Raw genomic sequence first — 27048 nt, 5'->3', positions numbered from 1 at the left:
ACCTTTGGGGAAGTGGCCCTCACTGTGGTCATCTGGGCGGTCTGTGGGCTGGGCTGCAGTCATCTGTGGGCTAGGACCCATGGAGAAGACTCCCTTCTGGGGCTGTTGCTCCCTTGGGGGCCCACAGGAAGGACATAATATGCCTGGTCCTGCAACCAGGTAGGGTAGGGAGAACCCGGAGAAAGAAAACCAGGCACGGCTTTCTTGACATAAGAGAAGCCGTCTTTTGTGATCTAAGCCTGGCCACAATCCTTGACCTAGAACAGGTCTCAGTAATTAATGATCTTAAGGGAACAAAAGAACAGACAACTGTTATCAGGCAAGAGAAGTAACAATAGCAAAGATATCAGTTGTAAAGACTCCCAGTTCTGTTTCAGTGGTGAAGATTAGCCTGAAATGCTCAACTGGAACCTGAGGGATGATGATGACCTTTTCTGACCCTCGTGACTTCAATCAACTAAAGCTTGGACTCTGTCGAGCGCCCAAGCCCCTTCACGAATAGGTATGTACCCTTAGCTTAAAACTTCTCCAGTTTTGCTGTTGGGGAGACACTGCTTTGGGAGAGATCCCGGGGTTCTCCTTACTCGCTGCAAAGAATAAATCCTTCCTTCTCCTGACCTTTGCCTTGGTTGTGTCTTTTGGCTCGACACCTACCAAGAGGTAAACCCAGTTTTTGGGTAACAGTCCGAGTGGCAAAAAGTTGGAGAATTCACTAATTTGTACTGGTTTATTCTAGAGCATTGCCAAACTTCTCAGTTTCTCTAGTTTCACTAGATTTTTGCAACAGAAGGGATTTTCTCACCTAGTGACAAACCCCATGACAAGATTATGGCTGTCTAGACACATAAGGTGCAGTTTCAGCAGTCTGTCTTGTATATAGTTTCCTGGGCAAGGAGGAGGCTGGAAGAGGATTTGAGTTTTGGGAGTCAGCGGCACACCCTCTGGCACCCAGCAGTCAGTGTGACGTGGGAGACGAGAAATGAGCATTTTTAGTCTTGCACAGATAATCCATCCTCTGAATGGGAGGTCTCTAACTCTAGCCAGCCGTGTCGGAAATACACCAGTTTTCAAGTCCAGAGAGCTGTGAATTAAGCACTTTTTTTTTTCCTGGCTGTGCTGCGTGGCTTGTGGGATCTTAGTTCCCTGACCAGGGATTGAACCTGGGCCCTCAGCAGTGAAAGCGCACAGTCTTAACCACTGGACCGCCAGCGAATTCCCAGGGAATTAATCACCTTTGTAGTAGGATTCAGCCTTCCACACAGTAGGTATTTGAGACAGATCAGTTAAATTGAGTTTATGGAGCATTTGCTCAACTGCAAGCTAGATGCTTTTCACAGTTATTATTTTTTAAACTCATCTGTGTTAAGAATTTATTTTTAAAGTTCTTTTTTTTCAGCTTAAGTATAATTGACAACATCGTAAGATATTTAAAGGGTATGATGTGGACTTCCCTGGTGGCGAAGTGGTTAAGAATCCGCCTGCCAATGCAGGGGACACAGGTTCAAGCCCTGGTCCAGGAAGATCCCACATGCCGCAGAGCAACTAAGCCCACGTGCCACAACTACTGAGCCTGCCCTCTAGAGCCGGCGAGCCACAACTACTGAAGTCCGCATGCCTAGAGCCCGTGCTCCACAACAAGAGAAGCCACCGCAATGAGAAGCCCCCACTCGCCGCAACTAAGGAAAGCCCGCACACAGCAATGAAGACCCAACGCAGCCAAAAAGAAAAAAAGTGTCTGATGTGATGATTTGATATATCTATATACATTGTGAAGGGATTTTTCCTCATCAATTAACACATCCACACCTCACATATTTACTTTTTTTTTTCTTTTTGGCGAGAACTCACATTTATTCTTATGTAGACTTTACCCACAATTCTGAGAGGTAAATGCTCTTAATTCCCATTTTACAGATACGAAAATAGAGGCTCAGAGGTTCAACAACTTGCACAAAGACCGGGTAAGAAGGGCTGGCTGGCTTCAGCCCTAGAGAAACTTGAAGCATTCCACAGGATGATTTTTGTGAATGAAAGCACATTGTCCGGACACTATCAGAGAACAGAAGTAGCATAAAGGACAAAACCCTTTCCCTGCTCAAGCCTGCAGTTTTATTAGTAAAGTCTTTGTGACTTGAAATAGAACATTTGCCTGCAATCCAATGAAAGATTAAATAAGCAGTAAGTTAAACTATCAGTTGATAACATATTCTAATTTAGCTCGAGTTTAAATGGGGTGAGTGACCTACAGTTGCAAACTTGACGTCTGATGAAGCTGATTTGAAGTGGCAACTCCCCAGCCTCTCCTCAGAAGCTGGCTGGTGCAGAACTCATCTTTACAAGCCATTAAATTAGTCGTGAGAAAAAAACCCATCTTTCTCCATACAGGTCTAGTGATTAGAAGCAAAGTCAAATTACCCATGAATTCAAGGAATGCAACCTTCTGCGGGGCTGTCTGAAACCAATTAGGTGTGAACAGACCTGGAAGGCAGATTTCGCCCTACTGCCCTCCCAGCCCGGGTATGGAGGGCTCCCTGAGGGTTTTCCAGTTCTCACTTCCGAATCTGGAGCTTTAACATCTGAGGACTGTGTACTGTGTGGTCTTACTAAGGTGGCCAAGAATTTTTAGATGCTAACATAAGGGCAAAGACTGTGTTCTCTAAATTTCTAATAATTTAATGTTTGTTCCTTTTTTCTTGAACTTGGCTCCTAGGTGGGAGGGGACAAATCTTGTTCATCTTTACCTCCAGCACCTCACCTCTCACAATGCCAGACACTAGTGCTTTTGAACCATCCCCCTTTTTTTTTTTTTTTTGCGGTACGTGGGCCTCTCACTGCTGTGGCCTCTCCCGTTGCGGAGCACAGGCTCCGGACGCGCAGGCTCAGCGGCCATGGCTCACGGGCCCAGCCGCTCCATGGCATGTGGGATCTTCCCGGACAGGGGCACGAACCCGTGTCCCCTGCATCGGCAGGCGGACTCCCAACCACTGCAACACCAGGGAAGCCCGAACCATCCCCTTTTAAAGCCAGAAATGCTCACTAAGATTCATTCTTGGTGAGTCAGACGTTTTTCTTAGCCTCCTGATACAAGAAGCCTTTGTTTCCAGGATGATCTCAATGCTACAACTTAAAAACAGCCTTGGAGTATTCCTAAGAGTGAAAATAGGGTCCACCCGAATGTGCGTTAGCAGGGGAAATGGGTAAATAAGTAATGATGCATCTACGCCACAGAGCAAGAAACCAGTGGTTAAAAAAGCTAAGGTTGAAAATAAATTTCACACACACACAGGTAGATCTTTAGCACCAGAGGCCCTTGTATATCGTGGGGTAAAAGTAGAAAGCTGCTGTTATTCACAACAGCTAAAACATGGAAGCAACCGAAATGTCCATTAATGGATCAATGGATAAACAAAATATGACACATACATACAATGGAATATTATTCAGCCTTAAAAAGGAAGGGAATTCTGACACGTGCTGCAACAGGGATGAACCTTGAGAACTTTATGCCTAGTGAAATGTGTTACAAGAAAGACAAATACTATATAATTCCACTTATATGAGATAGAGTAGTCAAAGTCACAGAAATAGAAAGTGGAAGTATGGTGGCTAGAGGCTAGACGAGGAGAAATGGGGAGTTAGTGTTTAATGGGCAGAGTTTGAGTTTTGCAAGATGATAACAGCTCTGGAGATAGACTGGAGTGAGGGTTGTACGATAACGTGAATGTACTTAATACCACTGAATTCTCCATTGAAAAATGGCTGAGGTGGTAAATTCTGTATGTATTTAACCACAATGAAAAAAAAAGACAAAATAGAAAGTTGCTAATATCAATATTTTGTACCTTATTTCTGAAGCGAAAAAAAACTTTACATATGCCACTCATTGTAATGACATAAAGGTCTGGAGGAAATGTGTGAACTGTCAACAGGGGATGTGAAACTTGAGGAGTTTAAGGCGTTTCCATTTTTAACTTGACAAACTTTTACACTGTTTGCTTTTTTAGTGTTACCGCTTTTGTAGTAAGCGTCAGAGCCAAGGCAGCAGTGGTGGGAATTCATGCTTCCCGTGCGAGGTCTCTGGAGGTCATTTGTGGAACTAACTGGAGTTTATAGCTGTGCTGGAAGTATCTGTAACCTGGCCTCAATGAGACAGAAAAGGACTTACCAAGATTTGGTTTGAAGAATTCTAATACTGAAAGCTGTAGAAACTGGGATGCCGTATAATGACGAGCCACTGTTTACTGAGCACCCAGAGTAAGTGCAGGCATCCTCACACCAGGTGGCTGAGGGTGGCACAGCTAGGAATCCCGTTTTACAGATGGGCAAATGGAGTAGCAAAGAGAAGGGACTTGCCCAGTGTCATCGGCTGGTGAGTGGGAAAGCTGGGAACAAGCCCCAGGTCCTGCGTGACACCAATCCTATGCTTGTCCCCATCGCAGCCACCCCCAACGGTGGCTCAGTTCTGGAGGCCTGGCCCCTCTTCAAGGACAAGGACTCCTCCTTCTGGCACCTTCACATCCCACTGCAGCAAGTACAAGGAACAGGCTTGCTTTTTTGTTAATAAAGTAGAATAACATTTATTTATTAAAATTTTTATTATACATGCTGTATTTGTGGGAAATCGAGACCTTTGAAGGAACTCAGATTAGATACAAATTACGTTCAGCTGAGCTGGTTACAGTCCTGTTTAGCTTGGGAACACTTAAGCTGAAGCTTTCTTTTCCTTATAGGTTGCCATCATTTTCTTGATTTCAGCAATAGCTTTCCCTGGATTCAGCCCCTTGAAAAAAGAGAAGAGAAGCAATACCAAATGGTTAAGTGAAACTGAATGGAAGAACCCCATGACCTTGGGCGACCCAGGACCTCCTGACCTAGCTGGTCAAAGCACGGTGATTACAAACCAAGTCCTTTAATACCCAGGGGTTTGGGCTAAGAGCTGTCTTCTGTTTCCACTCTTAGATGTTTGAAAACGGCCAGCGGTCTCTGGCAGGAGCCCTGTCTCACTGAATTCCTGCTGGTGAGGCTCACTGTGGCACGTCAACAAGCCCAAGGAAGAGTCATCTCTTCTATGACTACAGTGTCAAAATTAGCCAGTTATCTCTAAAGGTTTCACATCATTACCATTACCGTTCAATCATCATCACCAGAAATCTGCATCTGCAAGCCCGCAAAGGTATGTGGGAGAAAGGAGCCTCTGTTAACCTTCCTAAGCACCACTGCTTAAGTGGCCCACAACACAGGATTAGCTGCAGTTGGCCTCACAGCTGTAACATCTGTCCTGCACGAGGTACGGCAATTAAACCCACTGGGGCCAGTCTCGTAGAAGCAGGAAGTGAGATCACCAAATATTTGGTAAAATTAGACAAGCACTCATCTGAGGCTAGTGAAGGGTGCCCTCGTTCAATTAAATTAAATTATTTATTTTATGTGGCTCTGCGCTGAGCGGCATGCGGAATCTTAGTTCCCGTGCCCCCCTGCAGTGGAAGCGTGGAGTCTTAACCACTGGACCGCCAGGGAGGTCCTGGGTCCCCTCATTTTAGAAGGACAACTTTAACTCTGAAATTAAAGTGTGGAAAGAAAGAAAAAGAAAAAAGATTTTCAGAGAGACAGAAAGGGAAAGAGAAGACACTCTTTAAAAGGCTGATATGGAAGGATCCCCGAAATGTGTTAAGTGAGAAAAGGCAGACACTGTGACAAAGGACACGTGGAACATCTGCGTGTGGCACGAACTATCCCTGGAGGGACACAGAGGAAGCTGATAACACCGCCAGGGAGGGGCTGGGGAAGGAGGAAGGCCCTCCACAGTACTTCCTTTTGAACGCTGAGCCTGCCCCATCAAAAGGAATTTAGAGTCAGTAAACAGACTGTACCCAGTCCCAGCGCAGGAAGGAGGCCCTGGGAGGCGGGTGGCCTGCTTCTAGGCCTGCCCTGCCCCCAACCTGAGAGTGACCTTGGCAAGATGCCCCCACCCCCAACTCCCGCTCATGGGCTCAGCTTCCGAACCTGTAAAAGGGGCTGCACTTGACGATTTTTGAGGTCCCTTCTAGTTCAAACAATCTGGGCCTATGTCTAGCCTCACAGCCCCAGTGTCCACCCCTGCTTTACTGAAGGGGAGGGCAGGACACAGAGAAGTCTGTCCTTGGTTGTCTGGTCTGTCTGCTGTCCTCTGCGATGCAAACATTCACGCCTAGGAGCGCACCGCAGGATCCCCTGCGGAGATTTTGAAGAAATACACAAGCCAGGCCCCAGCCTTGGAGAGGCTGTCTTCTGACTGACCGGCTCAAACGAACAGAAGGTCCCATTAAGTGCTTACTGTGTGCCAGGCACTGCCCTAAGCACTTCAGGGGCACGACTTGCCTCAGAAGCCACAAGCCTCGCTGAGCAGAGCCTGGGTAGAAACGCAGGCAGCAGGATGCGGAGCCTGAGCTCTCCCACACTGCTCGGGACCCCACCAGGCCCCAGGCCCACCCCAATGCCGATGGCACATGAGAAGCATCTGGCAGGGGAAGGGGGGCCCTTGAAACACTGTGGAATTACCCAGTCTGGATTTCATGTTTGTTAAGATGTGCTGCCCTTTCTTTTTTAAGCTGCTAACTGGTCGTGCTAGAGTTTTCCATCTCGCTGCCTGCTTACTCACTGCACCTTTAAAATGAAATTGCTCTGCCCACAGTCTCTGCTCCAAGGGCAGCCCTGGCTGTTCCCCGCCCACTGACCGGACCAGGGCTGGCACCTGACGGTAGCTGGCCGGCCAGCTCTGACCGTGCGTGGGCTGCGCCGTGGAAAGCTAAGCTGGGCCAAGGAGACTCCCTCCGAGGAATGTGAGCTGAGAAATGCTGAGAGAAGCCAGGCAGATGCTAAAGCCGCAGGCAGGGTGAGTATGAACAGGAAGCAGGAAGTATGAACAGGAAGAGGGAGTGAAAGCTAAGCAAGCAGGAGCCCCGAGACTGAGGAAAGGCACGCAGAGGAGAAAGCACAGGCTGGCTGCCAGGGAGCCGAGCGGACCGGCAGCCATGTTGTCACACAGAGACCTTGGGGCCCGGAGAGGGAATGTAGCCCTCACAGCTGCCTGTGCTCAGACGGCTTTCCTCCCGTGGTTCCCACAAAGTCAGGGCAAACCCAGGTTCCTGTTCACGGGTCCTCGTGGCATCCTTGACTCCCACCAGGCCCGTGTGAACCCGACTTGAAAACCCTTCTCAAGGGGGCCTGAGTGAGCCTGTGTCCCGCAACTAAGCGCCAACACCCCCAGGCTCACACGGAGGGGAGAGTGCTCTCTGCTCCCCGCCGAGCACACGTCAGTGCTGGGCCGTGCGGGGGGCCGCAGCCGCGTACCTTGGGACAGGAATTCGTGCAGTTCATGATGGTGTGGCAGCGGTACAGAGAGAACGGGTCCTGCAGCTTGGCCAGGCGCTCCTCTGTGAAGTCGTCTCTGGAGTCGATCATCCAGCGATAGGCCTGGGGGAACCGGGGACTGGTGGGCTGGGCTGTCACCTTAACTGGCCAGAGCAGCCCTCTGGTTCAACTCAAAGCTCCAGGCGCGCAGAGGAACAGAATTCTCCGCTTGGAAGCCATCTCCACACTTCACTTCTTGCCATCTTTCAAGGAAAGGCTCCCAACCCTTTGCAACATCTCTTGATCACCTTGACTAACGAGCCCCCCCAACCTTTGAACCACATGCCCCTGGTCGCTGGTGCTTAATAATATACCATCGAGCATCACCTTCTACTGACTTCGTGTTGCTCATTAGCTTCCTCCCTAGAACATGAATGAGCGGAGGCAGGGACGGTGTCCTCGACTCTCTTTAATTGCCTTCAGAGCATCTACCCACTGCCTTTGGGTGAACTGATAACAGACCTGCACAGAGAGAACACTGGTTCTACTTATTGCTTCTTTTGATTAGCACACCCATCCCAGAAGCCTGAGATCAGCCAGCTGAAAACCGATTAAGCTCCTGGTCACCGGGCCGGCTCCAGCAGTGTTACCGACACCACTTTTACATTTCCCAACAACTCAGATCACTGGTCCAAGCGCCAGCTACAAATGTACCTCATTACTCAATCTTTAATTTGGCCAGGAATCAATCAGTACTGCTAACTGGTCACACAACCACAGAACTTCTCTTTTTGTGGGAAAATGAGAAACAAGAAGTTTCTTTGAGTTGCTTCAGAGTCTGTGAAGAGCACTGGCCACAAATCTAAAAAGTATGAGCTTTCTGGGAACAAAGACAGTGACTCTGTCTGCAGTGAACTACACATATAGTGAAAGACGATGAAAAACAATACTACTTTCTTTCCAAGCAACCCCTAAGCCCAGTACTGCAGGCTTTCACGAGCCTGGAAACAATTTCCAACCTTGCAGCTGGGTAACTGCTCCTCAACGAAATTTCTCTCTCCCCTGCTTCCACGTTAAAAATCCCGTGAGAGGGGGATGGGGAGCCTTCTGACAGACGCAGTCCGGGGAAAGCGGGCAGGTGGGCAGGGAAGAGCCAGCAGCACAGGAAACATCTGAAACATCTGCAAGGCCTGGTGTGCCAACCCGCAGCCACCGCCCCTTGGCGTGACCCTCACCACACTAAATGAAGGCATTCTGCAGATGAAGCCCCAGATTTACTGAAAGCCAAGTGAAGGTGATGCAACCAATTACCGTTTGTAATGGATGCCAAAGAAGGAAGCCATTGCCCCTCAGAACGTCGGTTTCCATTTCTCTTACAGTAATGAAGGAGCGCCTTACCTGCATAAGAACCGCGGGTCCCAAGTACTTGTCTCCATTCCACCAGTAGCTCGGGCAGCTGGTGCTGCAGCAGGCACAGAGAATGCACTCATAGAGCCCGTCCTGTGCGGGGAGAAAGGGCAGTCAGGAGCCCACCATGGAAGAGATGGTCGTGTTCTGAGCTGATTAAATGCGAGGTCTGGGGTCAGTGCACGAACAAAGTGCCTACTCGCACGTGAGTTTTCTTGGCAAAATCCTAGGAGTGGTTTGCAGAGATTTATCAGATTCATAAAAAAGATCTTGGAATTGAAATTTAGACATTTGCTGGATTAGAGCCCAGAGTTCTTAAGTCCAAGTACAGTGTATTCATCCTTTAATAAATAACCCCTCACTTATCTTAAAACAAAAACAAAAACATGAAAAGAACTTACCACCTCGAATGCAGTCTAGCAGAAATTAAAAAGGCCCTGAGTGCTGAGGCATCTAGAGTCTACACCAGCCTCTGCCCTGGCTCAGCAGACACCTCAAGTTTTCAACAGGAACATCAACATTATCCTAAACAGCCAACCAGCACTGAGCACCATGTGCCTTACTGACTACCTCATTTGATTGTCACAATAATCCTGGGGTGAGTGCTATGAGATTCCCATTTTACAGGTAAGGAACTGAGGCTCAGAGAAGTTAGGTCACTTGCCGAGGGTCACACAGCTGCAAAGAGCAGAGCTGGGATGGGCCCCCAGGCGGCCTGACTCTGGAATCCCTCCTCTAACACTGCCACACTGACTCAACACGCCCAACCAGTTCTAACTGGACTTTCTGATTTGGGGAACAACAGAAACTGATTAAAAATGGCAAAACAGGAGGGCACGCTGACATCTGAAGTGACAGCTGAAAACAGATGACACAGAGTTGATGGTCATGATTGTAACCAAGAGTCTTCAACAAAATTTATGTTCTGTTCAGGCAGCTGGTGAGAGTGTAAACTGGCTCCACTGTCTAGAAAGCATAAGGTCACAGGATTAAGAGCCTTCACGATAGTCATATTCTTTACTTATAAAAGGGTAGTTGTCGATAGAGATTACCTTTGGGTGGTGGATTTATAGATTATTTGAAAATTAGTTCTCTTTTCCAATTACCTATAATGAGCATTATGGCTTTTAAAATCATGAAAAAAAGTTAGGTTCAGCAGTATTAATTTGAAGAAGTGAAAAATGCTAAATAAGCAAATGTTTGGTATTTAAATGAGTGAATTTCGACTACCCAGAAAACATGCTCAGGGGAACCCTCCAATCCCTAAAAATAGTACATCAAGGAGATGTTTATAAGCTACAAGCTTTCCTACCTAAGGACTGTGAGATGACAAGCTGGGCCAGGGTGGCCAGTTCCAACCTGGACCCTGGGATGCGTCAGACTCCCTGGAGTTAGAAACTGGGGCAGAGCTATGTCCTGAGAACAGGAAACTCTTGGAAGAGAAGGCAGCTGCTTGCTCTGAATTACAACATCACCACGCTGACCCTCAACATCTCGATGACGACAGAGCTGGGCATTCTTACCAGGACCTTCCTTTCTTAATATTTTATGGGGAAGAGGAGAGGGGCTACATGTTCCCCCAGACCTAAAAGGCAGAATTCATTTATTCATTCACACAACTCATATTTGTTGATAAGACAGCACATGCCAGGATCCTGGGATCCAGAAGGGGGTATAAGACACAGCCCCTGCCCTTGAGGTGCGCTCAGTCTGCTAACGGACTATCATGTAAACGAATGAAGTGGTGACCCTGAGACAGCACGAGTCCTTCCCTCGTGTAGGCGTGATGTTGGGACCTATCTCCATCTGGCCCCCTTCCCACTTCTTCCAAAGGACACCAAGTGTGCAGGGGGTGAGTGTGCGTGCCTCCTTCTTAGAGGAGGTAGAAGTGTACACAAGAAAGAGACTACAAGCTCGCTGATAACCCCTTCACTTGCAGAGACTTCATAGCCTGTACCCAGGGGTAGCAACCCCAAGAGTGAGTGGGCCTGTCACAAGCCCACACCGCGTCACTAGACGTGTGGTGTCAGGAAAGCACCAAGCTCTAGTTCCAGTTTTGCTCTCGGCTTCTCTCACTCCCATCTGCAAACAGGGTGGTGGCAGCAGGACCGCAAACAGCCGGCATGTGTTTTATTTGCCCACAGGGTTAAAGAGTAACTCTGATTTAGCTGTCAACTTTTCAAAACCTGGCGATCGACATCCTGGTTTCTTTTGAAAAAGACAAATGTCTGGCAACACGGTAGCAGTGAGCCCCTCTAGGCAGAGCACTCCAGGGCCTTGGTCCTCTCTGCGCCCTTCAGAGGTTCTCACTACCCACCTGGCCCCGACAGGATGGATGTCCGACCCTCGGACAGATGGTTCTCAAGTTCCTTTCCAGAAGACGCTGAATGTTCTACATGATCCCATGCTGTGCCCCCCATCCCCTCTGCCCCTAAGCCCCACTTCCTGACAAACATCTCTGCAACAAAATTCCTCAAGTCAAGACAATGAACATGGACTAATGACCAGTTTCTCACGATCTTCTATGGACTGCAGATACTGCTCCTTGCCTTCCTGGGATTCATCCTTCTTCTTTAAATAAGGCTCAATGGACTTGTACTGGGCATAGAAGTTGCTCAAATCCTGAGGTTAAGAGGAAGAAGAAGAAATGGGTCAGATTCCACCACCACTCCTTAGCTTTCCTACTTATCCCATTTTTGGGACACCGCCCACTTTCCTGCCCTGTGACAGGCAGTAGTCAGACTCTCCTCCTTTGGCATGGATACATGCAAAGGTCACGAAAGGGGAAGTGGTCACATGTAAGCGTGGTTAGGGAATTTCTCCTTCACTCACTTGGGAAACTTTCCAATCCCACAGTCCTTTCTCCCCAGATGCCCTTGAGAACACCCAGTCAGGGAAAGGGAAGGTGGTCAAATATAGGGAGGTAGACACGAAAACACATAAGAACGGCTGCATTCCCAACTGGTATTTGCCACATGAACTCTTTGTTGTTATGGCCAAATTCTTCATTTCTGAAACTGTTCCAGGTCTAAAATTCTGTGCCCTGTTATTCCCAAACAATCCTCACCAAATGAGCTGCTGGATGACCTTCCAGGCCATTTATCTTCTGCCATTCAAATTCCTTAACTAAACTCAAGACAGGAAAAAACCCTGCCCTGAAGAACTATAGCACAACACACATACCTCCTGCCCCCCTTAAAAAAAAAAAGCGGGCGGGAGGTGTTGGGGAGGTGGGGAGACACACACACACACACACACACACACACACACACACACATGGGCAGGAACTCACAGGAACAAGATCCTTTATCACATACATATGTGGAAGAGGGTAGATTTTTGAAACTTTGTTGAGGTTGATGTCAATCCTTCGGGTACAAGCGAGAGTGTTGCCTCCATTGATGTTCATGGCACAGGAGCCGCAGATGCCTGAGACACAGCACAGTTAACACTCCCCTACCCAGCTGCAGGCAGTCCAGCTGCAATTCTCCCTTCCCGACTGTCCTTACTCTACCAGCAGGAGTAGCACTGACATGGAATACACCTGTGCAGAGGTGCCCGCTGCCTTTTCTCCTTCCCATTCTTCTTAGAATGTAGATCTAACGGCTGTAGTTCCAAAAACCGTGTTGTGAAACCAGGAGGCAACCCTGAGGTTGGAAGCTATCTGCTCAGGATGGCACTGGAACACAGACGAGCCTGGGGTGCTGCTGGCATCACGGAGGGCCCACACCAGTCCTAGTTCCTTGCTTCATGTATTTTGAGAGAAAAACCAGTTTTTTGTTTTTTTTTTTTTTAAAGTCACTGTTATTTGAACTCAAACTCTATTTTTCTTAAACTTTTTTTTTTTTGGCCGCACCACAAGGCTAGTGGGATCTTAGTTCCCTGACCAGGGATTGAATGCAGGCCCACGGCAGTGAAAGCGCAGAGTCCTAACCACTGGACCGCCAGGGAATTCCCTGGACTCAAACTCTTAACAGATATAACACCCCAAAATAAATCAACACTGTCTTGGTCATCTTAAAGTTGAGGCCTGGATACAGATTGTCCAGAGACAGATCTCATTCTATTGTCTCCACAAAGCCTACACTGGGGACATGAAACCCACAAAAGCTGCCTTAGCACTGACTTTTCAAGGAGGATGAGCTAATGTGAAACCAAACCAAAGTAAGCAAAATAAGGTGCTGACCAAGGACCCTGAAACGAGAATTTTCTTAGCCTGGACTCACTTCCTGTGTATGGAATTTCCTAGGTATTTCAGAGTTACAAATGACTACGCGCTCTAAGCCCCTGCTACCACTTCTTCTGAAGCTGTTTTTTGAAAGTAGTTAGGCCGGAGAAATGTGGTTACTTGTGAAACTTGGACTGGGTTATCACTTTCTCTCCCTCTCCCGTTAATCTTAATAAAAGTATAAGAGGACACAAATATCCATCTTAAGCAAATACTCCTACAGTTCCCCCAGAGGTCGAATATTATCAGCACAGTTCTGTGAGCCTGGCATCCAGCAGGGCAGTACGCTTTGATAAGAAATGGTATAAATACAATAATAATAAAAATCCAAGGAGACTTCTCTTAAAAAGGCTCCCCTGGAAATTCTCTTCAGAAACTACAAGGGAAACAAAAGTAGCCACAATTAGTATCATTCTGCCTCATTTTTTTTTTTGCTCACATGGGCCACACCTTGTGTTCTTGGCTCTGGAAGAGTTTTATGCGGAAGCTTACTGAAAAGCGTCTATTTCCTGTGTTGTCAGGACTTATGTGGGAAGGCTGGTACTTAATTACAGCAGAATGTTCCCTAAACAGCAGGATTCAGCCAAACTATCACACCCTTAGTATCTGCTACACTGGATCCAATCCTGTAAGATTAGCTGAATCAAAACAGATGTCTTAGAAGTAGGACTTTAAATGCTTGAGATGCACGGCAGAACACAGATAAAGAGCGATGGGCCAATAGCTATAACGACTTTTTCTTTCATGGAAGGTTATTTTAGGGAGAAAGTTCGATCACAGCCCTTGGTCTTGGCCCCAGCTGCCCTGTTTTGGTTTTATCGCAGGTTTTCCGAGCCCGGCCAGTGAGTGTATCACCTGAGAGTGCAATTCTGGAATCTGACAACTTTGGCTGAGTCCTGGCTCCCGACCCACCATCTCTGTGTCCTTTCAGAAGTCCCTTAACCTCCCTGGGCCTCAGTTTCTTCACATGTACGCTGAGTGTAAATGGTAACAGCACCTGTCTATCTCACGTGAAGTGCACAGAATGGAGTCTGCACAGTCTGTGTTCCACAGCCATCAGGATCAGTTAGCCGTCATAGCACCCCTTGTGATTTTTCCCACATCTGAGAACCATCTGAATGATTACTTAGGAGTTTACTTTAAATCAATTCATTTTACCTTAAATTCATAATTAAAAATCATTTCTATCACTGTTACACTGTCATTAGTAATTATATTTTTCTAGTACATAAAATCAATACATAGCTATTAAAGAATGTCGGTATGCACACTGCCTGGAATCAGCAGCACACTGTAGGAATCGCTGTTTCCATCCAGAACATTCCTACTGACCACCTGCTCTGTGCACATGTAATGCTGGGAGCTGGAAGGGGACGCATGTCCCCCTTGTTGGACAAGTGTTAAGTGTGCACGAGCACCAGCTAGAAATTCCCCACTACCCCCCAAAGAAGAGCTCCGCGGTGACCAGCTAGCATATCTGAGCTGGTCCTTGAAGGATGCAGCAGCTCACAGGGACCACCAGAAGCAGTAACCATGCAAGTGAAAGCTCCTGAAGGGAAGCAAACTTAGAAACCAGAACTTATACCACAGTTCAAATTTCCAACACTTCTGCCTAAGAAAAGGAAGTGTGACTTGTGGCAAGGTCACCTGGCAGAGCGCTGCAGCCATCCTCCAGGTATCCCCTGGTATCAGTTCTGGCCAGCCCAGGCTTCTTTTGGGGAACAGAACGAAAGTGTCCAAGCCTAACAACAGGGAAGGAAATGCTTACCTTCTCTGCACGATCTTCGGAAGGTCAAGGTAGAATCAATTTCATTCTTAATCTTGATTAAAGCATCCAACACCATAGGACCACAGCTGACCAAAAAAAAAAAAAAAGAAAAAAACTCACAAAAATAAAAGACCCAGTTGTCCTTATGTGAAGTTCAATCTCCCTACACTTTATCAAAATATGATCTGAGACAGCTGCATATATTCGCTGCTCTTCTTATCCATGGCCTTCTCAGGTCACATTCAGAATTTTTTCCATAGTTTTATTTTTGCACATTCTTACACATTTTAAGTACAGCAGAATTCTTACACATTTTAAGTGCCACACTGCATATACATTTCTAGGAAATGGAAAGCTAAAGAAGAAGAGAAATATTTAGGTTAGGAGACAACTTCCATATACTGGCAGTTTTTAGTTTTTCTTCTAAAGCTCCCTGAAAAGTTTTCCCAAATAATTTATTTCAAATTTTAGTTTTATTTTTTTGGACAAAAATAGTAAGTAGCTTTATATGGTTAGTTAACAGCTTCCTATCTACAAAGCACAGAGAGCAATGCCCACATCTCACAGGACTGCTGCAGGTGAATTAACATACAGGAAAATGAAACACTCAGAGCAGTGTCTGCCACATACATTCGGTCTCACTATGATTATCATCATGCAGACTGTGGCTCTATGGAAATGGCTTATTCTCTCTGAGCCTCAGTCTCTTTATCTGTAAAATGGAATTATTATTTGTATCACAGGATTATTATGAAGATTAAATAAAAACATGCAACAACAAGGTCCTACTGTATAGCACAGTGAACTATATTCAATATCCTGTGATAAACTATAACGAAAAAGAATATGAAAAAGAATATATGTATGTTTAACAGAATACATGTATGTATAACTGAGTCACTTTGCTGTACAGAAGAAATTAACACAACACTGTAAATCAAATATACTTCAATAAAATTACAAAACAAAACGTGCAATTGTTATAGCACCTGGCACAGAGAAGCGCTCAGCAAATCTACTTCCTGGTTGCCACCGCTACCTGCGCTCCTCTCAGTAATTTTCTATGAATGGGATTTAAAAAAATATGCGCCCCCCCCCTCCAATTTCCTTTCTTTGTCTCTATTTCTTTTTTCCCCTCAGCTTTGAGATTATTGATAAATAATAGTGTGTAAATTTAAGGTGTATAACATGGTAATTTGATATATAGTGAAATGATTACCATAATAAGGTTGGTTAACATACACCTGCATTATCTGTACGTATTTCTACCAACAATATGCGATACCCTTTTCACTGTACCTCTGCTAACACTGGGAATTGTAACCTTTAAAAACCTCTGCTATTCTGAGAATGGAGAAGTTATTACTGTCAGTGTTTTAATTTGAGATCTCTGAATACTACAGTGGTTGAATATTTGTCATAAATTCACTGAGGTTTCCTCACTTACCAATTATTTACTGAAAGCCTGCTCTGTACCAGGTTCTGTTCTAGGTACTAGAGATACACCAGAGGACAAAACAGATGCAAATTCCTGCCCGCACAGAGCGTTCATTCTAGTGGACTAGTTCTATAGACTCAGTCTGTCCATGTTCTTTGCCTCTTTGTTTACTGAAGTCTGGGGATTTTTTTTTTTTTTCTTTTAAAGATCTGAGCCTACCATCTTCTAAAACAAAAACTCTTCTGTTTTTCTGTACTACTAACTCCCAATACTTCACTTCTGGTCACCAAATGTGTGGGTGTCTTTCCCATGCCAAGCAATTCTGCAACACCAACTGGGTGTCCCACAGTGTAACTCAATTCTGCCACTATCAATCGGAGTGGCTCACAGAATTAAAAAAAAAAGTTTACTGACTAGATTACTGGTTTATTATAAAAGGATCAACCCTGCAACAGCCAAATGGAAGAGACACACAGAGCAAGGTATGTGGGAAGGGGAGGAGAGCTTCCATACCCTCTCCTGCAGGCCACTCTCCCAGCACCTCCTGGAGTTTACCAACCCAAGCTCTCTGAACCGTGTACTTCAAGGATTTTTATGAAGGCTTAATTATGTAGGGATGATTGACTATACCATTGGTCTCTGGTAAATGATTCAACTTCTACCCCCTCTCCCCTCCTGGCAGGTCAGGGGATGGGGCTGAAAGTTCCAGCCCTCTAATCACATGGTTGGATTCCCTAGCAACCAGCCCCCATCCAGTGGTTATCTAGGGGCTTTTTAAGAAATCATCGCATTAATATAAACTCAGGTGTGGTTGAAAGGGGCTTGTTATGAATAACAAAAGATACCCATTTTTAAAGGCCGCTCCACGCAGCATGTGGGATCCTAGTTCCCCGACCAGGGATCAAACCCGTGCTGCCTGCACTGGCAGTGCAGAGTCTTAACCACTGGACCCCCAGGGAAACCCCCAGTAATCAAAATTTTCAAACACACATAAAATTTAAATGTTTACATTGTTAAAAGCTGACCACTTTTCCCCTTATGATACTATCCTCTTTTAAGTCTAAAAGACCACACTCCTTCCTGAGGTTTGATGAATATTTTGAATTTTCTTCCATTTTAAAATTATTTCCCCCAAGTTGCAAAAATTGCTAATCAACTGCCCCAAATCACTGACTGACTAAACCCTCTTTTGCTTCTGATTTGTGATACTCCCCCTCCAACCGCCCCATTCTATACTAGAATTTTATATATAATGTAGTCTATTTTGGAACTCTTTTTTTTTTTTTCTTTTTTTTGGCCACGCCACGTGGCTTGCGGGATCTTAGTTCCCTGACCAGGGATTGAACATGGGCCCTCGACAGTGAAATCATGGAGTCCTAACCACTGGACTGGCAGGGAATTCCCTAGAACTTTTTTTATTCTAATGATCTGTCTATTCTTGTCCTGGCATGTTTTAAATTATGTACATCAATTCTATTTATTCGTTTTCTTTAAGTTACAAAAGCTAGTATTGGCATTTTATAAAAATTTCAAATATAAATAGCTAAAGCTCTTCCTTTAAACTGTCTCATGCTAAATTTCATAACAGGTAGGCAATATGAAGAGTTTGGTATAAATTTTCTCAGACTTAAAAAAATGCAATATATATATATGATAGTATCTTGCTTTTTTCATTCAAAACAACTCGGCCAAGGGACTGTAATTACGTAACCATTTTCCTATGGAAGAACACTTAGGTTGCTTAAAATCCTTCCCTGTTACACACAATGCTGCAAACAACATTTTGGTACACAGAAATCGCTTGTTCTGGCTATTCTTTGTCCCTTGCATTTCCGTATGAATTTTAGGATCAGCTCGTCAATTTCTGCAAAAAAGCGCTGCTGGGGTTTGAGAGTGATTTCAGTGAATGTGTATATAAACTTGGGGGTGCACTGCCACCTTAAAAGTATTAAGTCTTCCAACCCAGAAACATGAAATATCTTTCCATTTATTTAGGTCTTTGTTAGTTTCTTTCAACAATGTTCTATAGTTTTCAGTCTTGCATTCCTTTTGCCAAGTTTGTTCCTAAGTATTTTATTCTTTTTGATGTTACTGTAAATGGAATCATTTTCTTATTTTAGGATTGTTCATTGCTGGTGTACAGAAATACAATTGATTTTTATATACTTATCTTGTATCCTACAACTTTGCTGAACTAATTTATTGATTCTAATAATTTTTTGGTGTGAATTTGTTAGGATTTTCCATATACAAGATCACGTGATCTGTGAAAAGAAAGAGTTTCCTTCTTACTTTCCAATTTCCTTTCTTCCTTTTTGTTGCCTAATTTCCCTGGTTAAAACCTTAAAATTCTGAATGGTTGATGCTAGTATAAAAAAATTATTTTTGCATATTGACCTTGTATCCTGCAACCTTGCTAAATTTACTTAGTATGTTCTTGTAGTTTTGTAGATTCCTTGGATCCTTGGAATTTTATACGTAAACAATCAAGTTATTTGTGACTACAGACAATTTAATTCCCTCCTTTTCGATCTTCATGTCTTTTCTTTCATTTGCCTTTAATGCACTAGTTAGAATGTACAGTAAAATGCTGAATAGAAGTGGAGAGTGGACATCTTTGTTTTGTTCCAGGTCTTATGGATAAAGCATTCAATATTTCACAATTAAGCATGTTGTTAGCTGTAGCTTTTTCCATACATACTCTTTTTTTAAAAAAAAGATTTATTTTTATTTATTTATTTACCTATCTGTCTATCTTGGCTGTGCCGGGTCTTAGCTGTGGCATGCATGCAGGATCTGGTTCCTTAGCCAGGGATTGAACCCAGGCCCCCTGCATTGGGAGCGTGGAGTCTTACCCACTGGACCTCCAGGGAAGTCCCTAGATACTCTTTATCTGGTTGAGGAAGTTTCCTTCTTTTTCAAATTTGCAGAGTTATGGCTTTTCTCCTTTATCCTTTATATGATGAATTACAATGATTGATTTTCCAGTGTTAAGCCAACTTCATATTCCTGAGATAAACTGAAACTTGGTCATTAAGGCATTATCCCTTTTTATAGATTGCTAGATTTGAATTGCTAAAATTTCTTGAGGATTTTTGTGTCTATGTTCACGAACAATACCAATTTGTAATTTTCGTTTCTGTAATGTCTTTGTTAGATTTTGGTATCAGGTTATGATGGCCTCATAAAATGAACTAGGAAATGAATATTCCTTGTTTATTTTCTGAAAGAATATTTGTGTTAGGTTTTTCTTAAATGTGTGATATGATTCACCAGTGAAGCCACCTGGGCCTGGAGTTTTCCGTGTGAAAATGTTTTTGATAACACATTTAATTTCTGTAACATAGAACTATTCATATTTTCTATTTCATCTTATGTCAATCTGGTAAGTTGTATTTTTTCAAGGAATTTGTCCATTTCATCAATTATTGAATTTGTCATAAAGTTATTCATAATACTCTCTTGGTATCATTTTAATATCCATAGGCTCTCTTTCCATCTTGATACTGGGATTTTGTTTTCTCTTATTTTTCTCCAGTCTGGATAGGAGATGATCAAATTTGTTTCCAAAAAAACCAACTTTTGGTTTTATTTTTTTTCTACCAGCTGTCTTACCCCCAGCCCCCATCCTATTTGCTCTTATTTTTATTATTTCATTTTTCTACTTGCTTTTGGTTTACCTTGCTCTTACTTTTCTGCCTTCTTAGGGTAGAATCTTAGATCACTGATTCTAAACCTTTTTTCTTTTAATGTATGCATTTGAAGCTATAATTTTCCCCATAAGCACTGCTTTAGATGCATCTTGCATATTTTGAAATGCTATATTTTCATTATCATTTAGTTCAATATCTTCTCTAATTTCCCTTGTGATTTCTGCTTTGATACCTAAAATATCTTGCTGTTAGTGCTTTAAATTTTAATTCTACTGTGATCAGAGATTATACCCTGTAAGATTCCAACTTCCTGAAATTTATTGAAATTTGTTTTATGGCCCAGTATCTTAGTGAATGTAGCATTGTGCACTTAAAAAGAATGTGTATTTCATAATCACATTTATGATTATTATGTCTTCCTGATAAAATGATCCCCTTATCATTATGAAATGTTCCCTCTTATTTCCAGCAGTGTTCTTTGGCTTGTAGTCTACTTTATCTGATATTACCATAGCCACTCTTTTTTATGTTTAATGCAGATTGCATGTATATTGTTTTCCACTCTTTCACTTTCAACCTATCTGTGTCTTTATACTTAAAGTGCATTTGGGGGGACTTCCCTGGCAGTACAGTGGTTAAGACTACACACTTCCACTGCTGGGGGTGAGGGTTCGATCCCTGATCGGAGAACTAAGATCCTGCATGCCCCACAGTGTGGCCAAAAAATTTTTTAAAGTGCATTCTTTTGTAAATAGCATGTGGTTGGGCTTTGCTTCTTTACTTATTCTGACAATCTCTGCCATTTAATTGGAGTGTTTAGTCTCTTTTCATTTGATGTACTTACTTATTCTGACAATCTCTGCCATTTAATTGGAGTGTTTAGTCTCTTTTCATTTGATGTACTTATTGATATGGTTGGATTTGGGTCTATCATTTTACTATCTGTCCCAACACTTTCTCCCTGTTCTCTCTTTCCTGCCTTCTTTTAAGTAGTATTTTTAGATTAAGTAAATGTTTTCAGAATTCCATTTTAGTATACATATATTTAATTTATATATTCCAATTCCATTTTAGCTATATTATCTCTCTGCATTAAAAAAAATGGTTACTCTAGAATTATATGTCCTTAACTTTTCAGTCTATTTAGAGTTAATATTGTACCACTTCATGTAACAACATTCCAACCTGTATGTAAGTTATATTTTATGTAAGACAATGTTATAATTTTGTTCTGTTTTTAAAAAATGTTATTATTTATTTATTTATTTAGGCTGCACTGGGTCTTTTAGTTGCGGCATGTGGACTTCTTACTTGTGGCAGGTGAACTCTTAGTTGCGGCATGACAACTCTTAGTTGCAGCATGCACGTGGGACCTAGTTCCCCGACCAGGGATCAAACTCGGGCCCTCCGGACTGGGAGCGTGGAGTCTTACCCAATGGACCATCAGGGAAGTCCCTATGATTTTGTTTTAAACAGTCATATCTGTTTTAATAAAGTTAAGACAAAAAAATGGTTTTGTATTTATCATATATGGTGCCTTTTATTACTTTTCTAAGAGTTGAGTTTTCACCTGGCATTATTTTTCTTCAGCCTGAAAAACTTCCTTTTTCATGTGGCATAGGTCTCTGGCCCACCTGGTATTATTTTTCTTCAGCCTGAAAAACCCTCTTTCACGCAGTACAGGAAGCTATGACTCCTTTTACTTTTTGTTATCTGAAAATGTCTTGATTTCATCTTCATCTTGAAGGATCTTTTTGCTGAATACAGAATTTCAGTTGACAGAGCTTTCCTTTTAGTAACTTAGAGAAGACATTCCCCTGTCTTTTGGCTTCTGTAATTTCTGACGAGTAGTAAACAATCATTCATATCCCTGCATACAATGTGTTTTTTTCTCATAGCTTTCAAGATTTTGTTTATTTTTATCTTCAGTAATTTGATTATGATGTGCTTGGGTGGCTTTCTGTGTATCTACCCTGCTTGGAGTTCACTAAGATTCTATTCTATTTATTTATTTATTTATCTATCTATCTATCTATCTTGGGCTTGGAGTTCACTAAGATTTTAAAAAAATCTATCTATCTACCTATCTGTTTACTTATTTATGGCTGCATTAGGTCTTCGTTGCTCTGTGAGGGCTTTCTCTAGTTGCAGCGAGCAGGGGCTACTCTTCATTGTGGTGCATGGGCTTCTCATTGTGGTGGCTTCTCTTGTAGCAGAGCACAGGCTCTAGGCGTGCAGGCTTCAGTAGTTGTGGCACATGGGCTTAGTTGCTCCGCAGCATGTGGGTGGGATCTTCCTGGACCAGGGCTCGAACCCATGTCCCCTGCATTGGCAGGCGGATTCCTAACCACTGCACCACCAGGGAAGCCCTCACTAAGATTCTTAAATATGTAAATTATGTTTTTCACAAGCTTGAGAAATTCTTGGCCATTACCTTTTCAAACATATTTTTTGCCCATTCTCCTACTCCACTCTTTGTGGGACTCCCAATTACACGTGTGTTAGACCTTCTGATACTGTTTCATGGATCAATGAGGTTCTTTTTTAAACATCTTTTTTTCCTTTTTGTCTTAAGAATAGACACTTCCTAGTAATTTACTTTCAGGTTCACCAAATCTTCCTACTGTCATTTCCAATCTGCTGTTAAGCCTATCCAGTGAATTTTCTATTTCAGATATTGTGTTTTTCAGTTCCAGATTTTCCATTGGTTCTTTTTAATTATCAATAGTTTCTAACTCTGCTGAGATTTCCTATCCCATCATGAGCGTATCTTCCTTTATCTATGAACACAATTATAATTGCTTAAAATCCTTTCTGCTAGTTCCCACAACTGGGTTGCTTCAAGGCTGGTCTCCACTGATGGTCTTTTAACTTTTCACTGTTTCTTTGTATGATTAGTAATTTTGGGTTGTATGCTGGACCTTATGAATAACATGCTGTAGTAACCCTGGACTGTATCATGCTTCTCAGAAGAGTGATTTTTTTTTTTTTTTTTACACCTTCAGAGAATGTTTCACTAGAGAATTTCAAAGCACTCCCCAGCGCCTCGCTTTCTGTAACTGGACAAACACAAGACAATTATGAAACTGTATGGCAACAAATCTCAAATGGGCTGAACCAAAGGTGGAAACTCAGGATTATTAGTGCTTCTAAGACCCACAATTTATCCTCATTGGAAAACACGCCCTATGCAACATGAAAAGTAAATTTCATATAACACATGATTTTAAACCAGGCAGTCTCAGTGGTTAAAAATAAACAAATTCGTTCATATCTATCTTAGCATTTAATATACTCAAAAATGTGAATTATTTAATAAACAAGCTAAAACATGTTCACTGTTTTTGGATTTGAAAATGTGCTGTCAATTTGAAATCACACGTTCGTTAGATCTGTATCAGGAGACAAACCATCCTGCCTTATCAGGCCTGCATGTGGCAGAGTGAGCCCTGCCCCCTCACCACTCCACCCACCCCCACAAAGAAGAGTCCAACCACAGCAGAGCCAATATAATGATTAGACGTATCAAATGTAAACATTATTTTCCCTTTAAAGTATTCTCAAAATTTGGCCAAACTCAGTATTTAATACGAAAACCCGGCCTCACAGCAGTGATGCCTGTGGGACTATTTCTGGCATTCTCTTGCCTTATCAGATCACCCATAACAAAGACAGTCTAGAAAGAGGCCCGTGCCCTCTTTCAATTCAAAGGTTAGAACTGAAGTAAAGGCAGAGCAAGAGGAAACACACAAACACATCCTCAAACACACCCACACAAACTGCGGCAACTTTCACATCTGACATGACTGAATTTCATTCCAAGCAGGTTTTAATGATAGCTTTGCTATTTAGAAAATTCAAGTAAAATGCTCAAGTAAGGATGTTTCAATGCAAGAGGAAAACAGCGGCTACAATCTTAAAATTTTACTCCAAAATGGAATCAAGACCGACTCTGGCTGGTGGAGACCAGGTGGCAGGGACAGGCAGGTCCCATCCTCCCAAACCTGCACTGCTGAGAACCACAAGCTCCAGGCACTGCTAAGGGTGTTTGATCTCCACCATAAACTTCAGGTGTGATGATTTTCCCTTTTCCTCTGAGAGATCAGTTGGAGAGGACATGATGCAGGAATAACAGTTTTACGTTTTGGGTGAGAAAGTGCTACGCTGCACAGATTTGCTTAAAAAATTTGATTCTGGCAAGCTTCAGGTAAAAATCATTTTTAAAGGTCAATTTTTCATTTACATATAAACAATACATCTTACTTACATATACATGACCCAATTTTCATTCAGCTTTCTTCATGTGAAGTCTACATTTTAACTGGTATGTAACCGTTATATACGTCTTTATAGAAAGACACAAGCAGTTCTGATGATAACAGTTTGTCTCCACATTGAGAACTGAATATAGTTAAAACCTCAATGAATAACAAAGATGAAGACCTAGAGTTAAATCTGTGGAGGGCTGCATCATCTATTCAAGGAGAGAGCAGCTGCATCTAAACACAAAGCAAGGATGACTGAAGACATGGACGACTGCTTAACGCTGCTACAGACGTGAAATTCTTATACTGGATTCATTTTTTCTTTTCAAAAAACACTGATTTTTCTAGTGATGTTTAACTTTAAAACGTTATCTTAGTTCTTTAACCCTCAAAGAACTGCTATATTTAGGCTGCTAACCAAAAAAATAATCAAGAGCATGTACCTTTGTCCATAGTCTCCAAGGGTTAAAGTGCAGGAACTGTCTATAACCTGGTATATAAGGCACCCTATTCCACTTTTTTCTTAAAAGAAGCCTTTCCTTTGGTCTCTTGCAGTTTTTCACTGAGCCTGTCCTTTGTCTCCTCCAGCTTCTCTGTGAGGAGCTCCTTTGTCTCCTCCATCCTGTCTTGCGGATACTCCTTCACAGGAGGTGGCATCGACATGTAGCCGCGGCTGCGCAGATACTTCACAGTGAAGGAGGTCCCCCCCAGGGTCACAGTGTACCGTGTAGGCATTGCAATCTTCAACAGGGCATATGCTGTTAGTGCATTTCCACTCTGGGAATTTTTCAGAATGTTTACTACGCTGTCAGGTAACCCAGTAAGTTCTAGAAACTTTCCCATATTATCTAAATGTTTTCTTTTTAAAAAAATAAATTTATTTATTTTTATTTATTTTATTTTTGGCTGTGTTGGGTCTTTGTTGCTGTGCGCGGGCCTTCTCTAGTTGCAGCGAGAGAGGGCTACTCTTTGTTGCGGTGCGCCGGCTTCTCATTGTGGTGGCTTCTCTTTGTTGCGGAGCACGGGCTCTAGGCGCACAGGCTTCAGTTGTTGTGGCACGTGGGCTCAGCAGTTACGGCTCGTGGGCTCTAGAGCACAGGCTCAGTAGTTGTGGCACACGGGCTTAGTTGCTCCACAGCACGTGGAATCTTCCCGGACCAGGGCTTGAAACTTTGTCCCCTGCATTGGCAGGCGGATTCTTAACCACTGTGCCACCAGGGAAGCCCTAAATGTTGTCTTAAATCGTTGGTAAGGACTAACTCATCTGTCTTGTAAAGGATCAGGTTCTTCCTTTTTTTGGAGGGAGTTCCTGGGGATGTAGCACTGGATGACAGAACCCTCTGGGATAAGATATCCTGCTCCCACTGTTTATGGTGAAGGACCCCTGGTTGGCATGTATGAGCAATGAATGGCTTCCTTTCCTTTGCAGCACACTGGGCAGCAGGTAAGTGCAGCCATCGTTTCCGAGGGCCCGGTACCCAAACCACTCTGGATTCCGACGTATATAAAAGTAATGGTTCCTTTATGTTTTGACAGTGTCCCCAAAGACCAGCTTTATCTGGTTCCATGCATGTCCTACATGCCAGTCGGAATACAGTCTTTGGTACATTTCATTGCATTTTGAAGAACAGAGATTGATGGATTTCAGCTTCTATAGAGACTCAGGACCTGAGGCCGCTGTCGCCGCTACCCGCTGTGCGGCTGCTCCGAGCCCCCCCACCGTCCCTCCAGAGTGACAAGCCGAGTGTGGGTCAGGGTGCTGGAAGCTGCGGGCTCAGGCGACTCAGCTTCCAGCCCGCCCACCCGACACACCAGCCCCACCAGCCACCCGCTCGCACCCGCTCTTGCCGGTGCCCTCAGTACGGCCTGATTGTTTTTTAAAGCAACCATTAGTATGGCTGAACTCAAGATCTGGGCACAGTTCATAAACAGAATTTGGGGCTCCCCCTCTGTACTTCTTTCCAGGATTTCCCCCTCATTTTCTGGTGCTATGGTAGCTTCCAAGTATATCATCTGGTTATTCAAGCTAGTGACCACACTAAGACTGTGGGGTTTTTTTTGTTTTTGTTTTCAATAAATTTATTTTCGGCTGCATCGGGTCTTCGTTGCTTCGCGTGGTCTTTCTCTAGTTGCGGTGAGCGGGGGCCACTCCTTGTTGCGGTGCGCGGGCTTCTCACTGCGGTGGCTTCTCTTGTTGTGGAGCACGGGCTCTAGGCGTGTGGGCTTCAGTAGTTGTGGCTCGCAGGCTCTAGAGCGCAGGCTCAGTAGTTGTGGCGCACAGGCTTCGTTGCTCTGTGGCATGTGGGATCTTCCTGGAACAGGGCTCGAACCCATGTCCCCTGCATTGGCAGGCGGATTCTTAACCACTACACCACCAGGGAAGTCCCTAGACTGTGATTTTTTTTAATCGAGTTTTAGCCCTTGCACTCCCACATCAACCGGGGCTTGCCCTCAGGTAAAAAAACCATGCAAAAACCGTTTATTTATCCGAGCAGCACCCTATACTTCCAAGTGTCAACTCCCTTCCAGTGTCTGCCTGCTTTGCTCACTCTCCTGTGCCTTCAGGTCATTGCTTCTTATATTTATCTTATAAACCAGAGCGTACAGTTATTATTTGTTGAAGGGTTAGTATGAGGGAAACCATTCTGCCATTACTGGAAGTAAACGCAATCACTTTAAATTTTATCGTTAAGAACAGAGTTATGAATTTAACTCTTCCAGTTTTAATCACATTCTGGAGTTTTAATTTGCAATGTTTTTATTTTCTAAGTGCCTGATAATAATATTTTTATTATTCCTTAATCAAGTAGTTATTTAAAAGAGTGCTTTAAATTTCCAAGTAATTAGGGTTTTTTTGTTCTTAATATGAATTTTTAGTTTTATTGTATTATGGTCAGAAAATGTGGCCTGTACAATTTCCCTTTCTTTGAATTTTATTAATAATTTTTGGTTGCTGAATA

General features: G+C 43.5%; 1 protein-coding gene and 1 pseudogene across 1 annotated transcript in view; both read right to left on the bottom strand.

The window, feature by feature from the left end:
• Nucleotides 1-4550: 4550 nt before the first annotated feature.
• SDHB (succinate dehydrogenase complex iron sulfur subunit B) overlaps nucleotides 4551-27048 on the bottom strand; it is a 33862-nt gene continuing 11364 nt past the window's right edge. Inside the window, exons 3-8 of the mRNA XM_022598424.3 lie at nucleotides 14733-14818; nucleotides 12029-12165; nucleotides 11242-11358; nucleotides 8728-8829; nucleotides 7330-7452; nucleotides 4551-4780 (exon numbers count right to left, since the gene is read on the bottom strand). Coding sequence (XP_022454132.2) covers nucleotides 4703-4780; nucleotides 7330-7452; nucleotides 8728-8829; nucleotides 11242-11358; nucleotides 12029-12165; nucleotides 14733-14818 — 643 coding nt within the window. The 3' untranslated portion in view covers nucleotides 4551-4702. The remainder of the gene's footprint in view (nucleotides 4781-7329; nucleotides 7453-8727; nucleotides 8830-11241; nucleotides 11359-12028; nucleotides 12166-14732; nucleotides 14819-27048) is intronic.
• On the bottom strand, nucleotides 14828-25707 carry LOC111187271 (mitochondrial inner membrane scaffold 1-like; annotated as a pseudogene).

This window comes from Delphinapterus leucas, chromosome 1, assembly GCF_059928025.1.
Source record: "Delphinapterus leucas isolate spDelLeu-1000000601 "Yukka" chromosome 1, BTC_Dleu_Yukka2, whole genome shotgun sequence".
In the NCBI taxonomy this organism is placed as follows: Eukaryota; Metazoa; Chordata; class Mammalia; order Artiodactyla; family Monodontidae; genus Delphinapterus; species Delphinapterus leucas.
The sequence above is the reverse complement of the archived record's forward strand: the minus strand, read 5'-3'. Positions and strand labels throughout refer to the sequence as shown.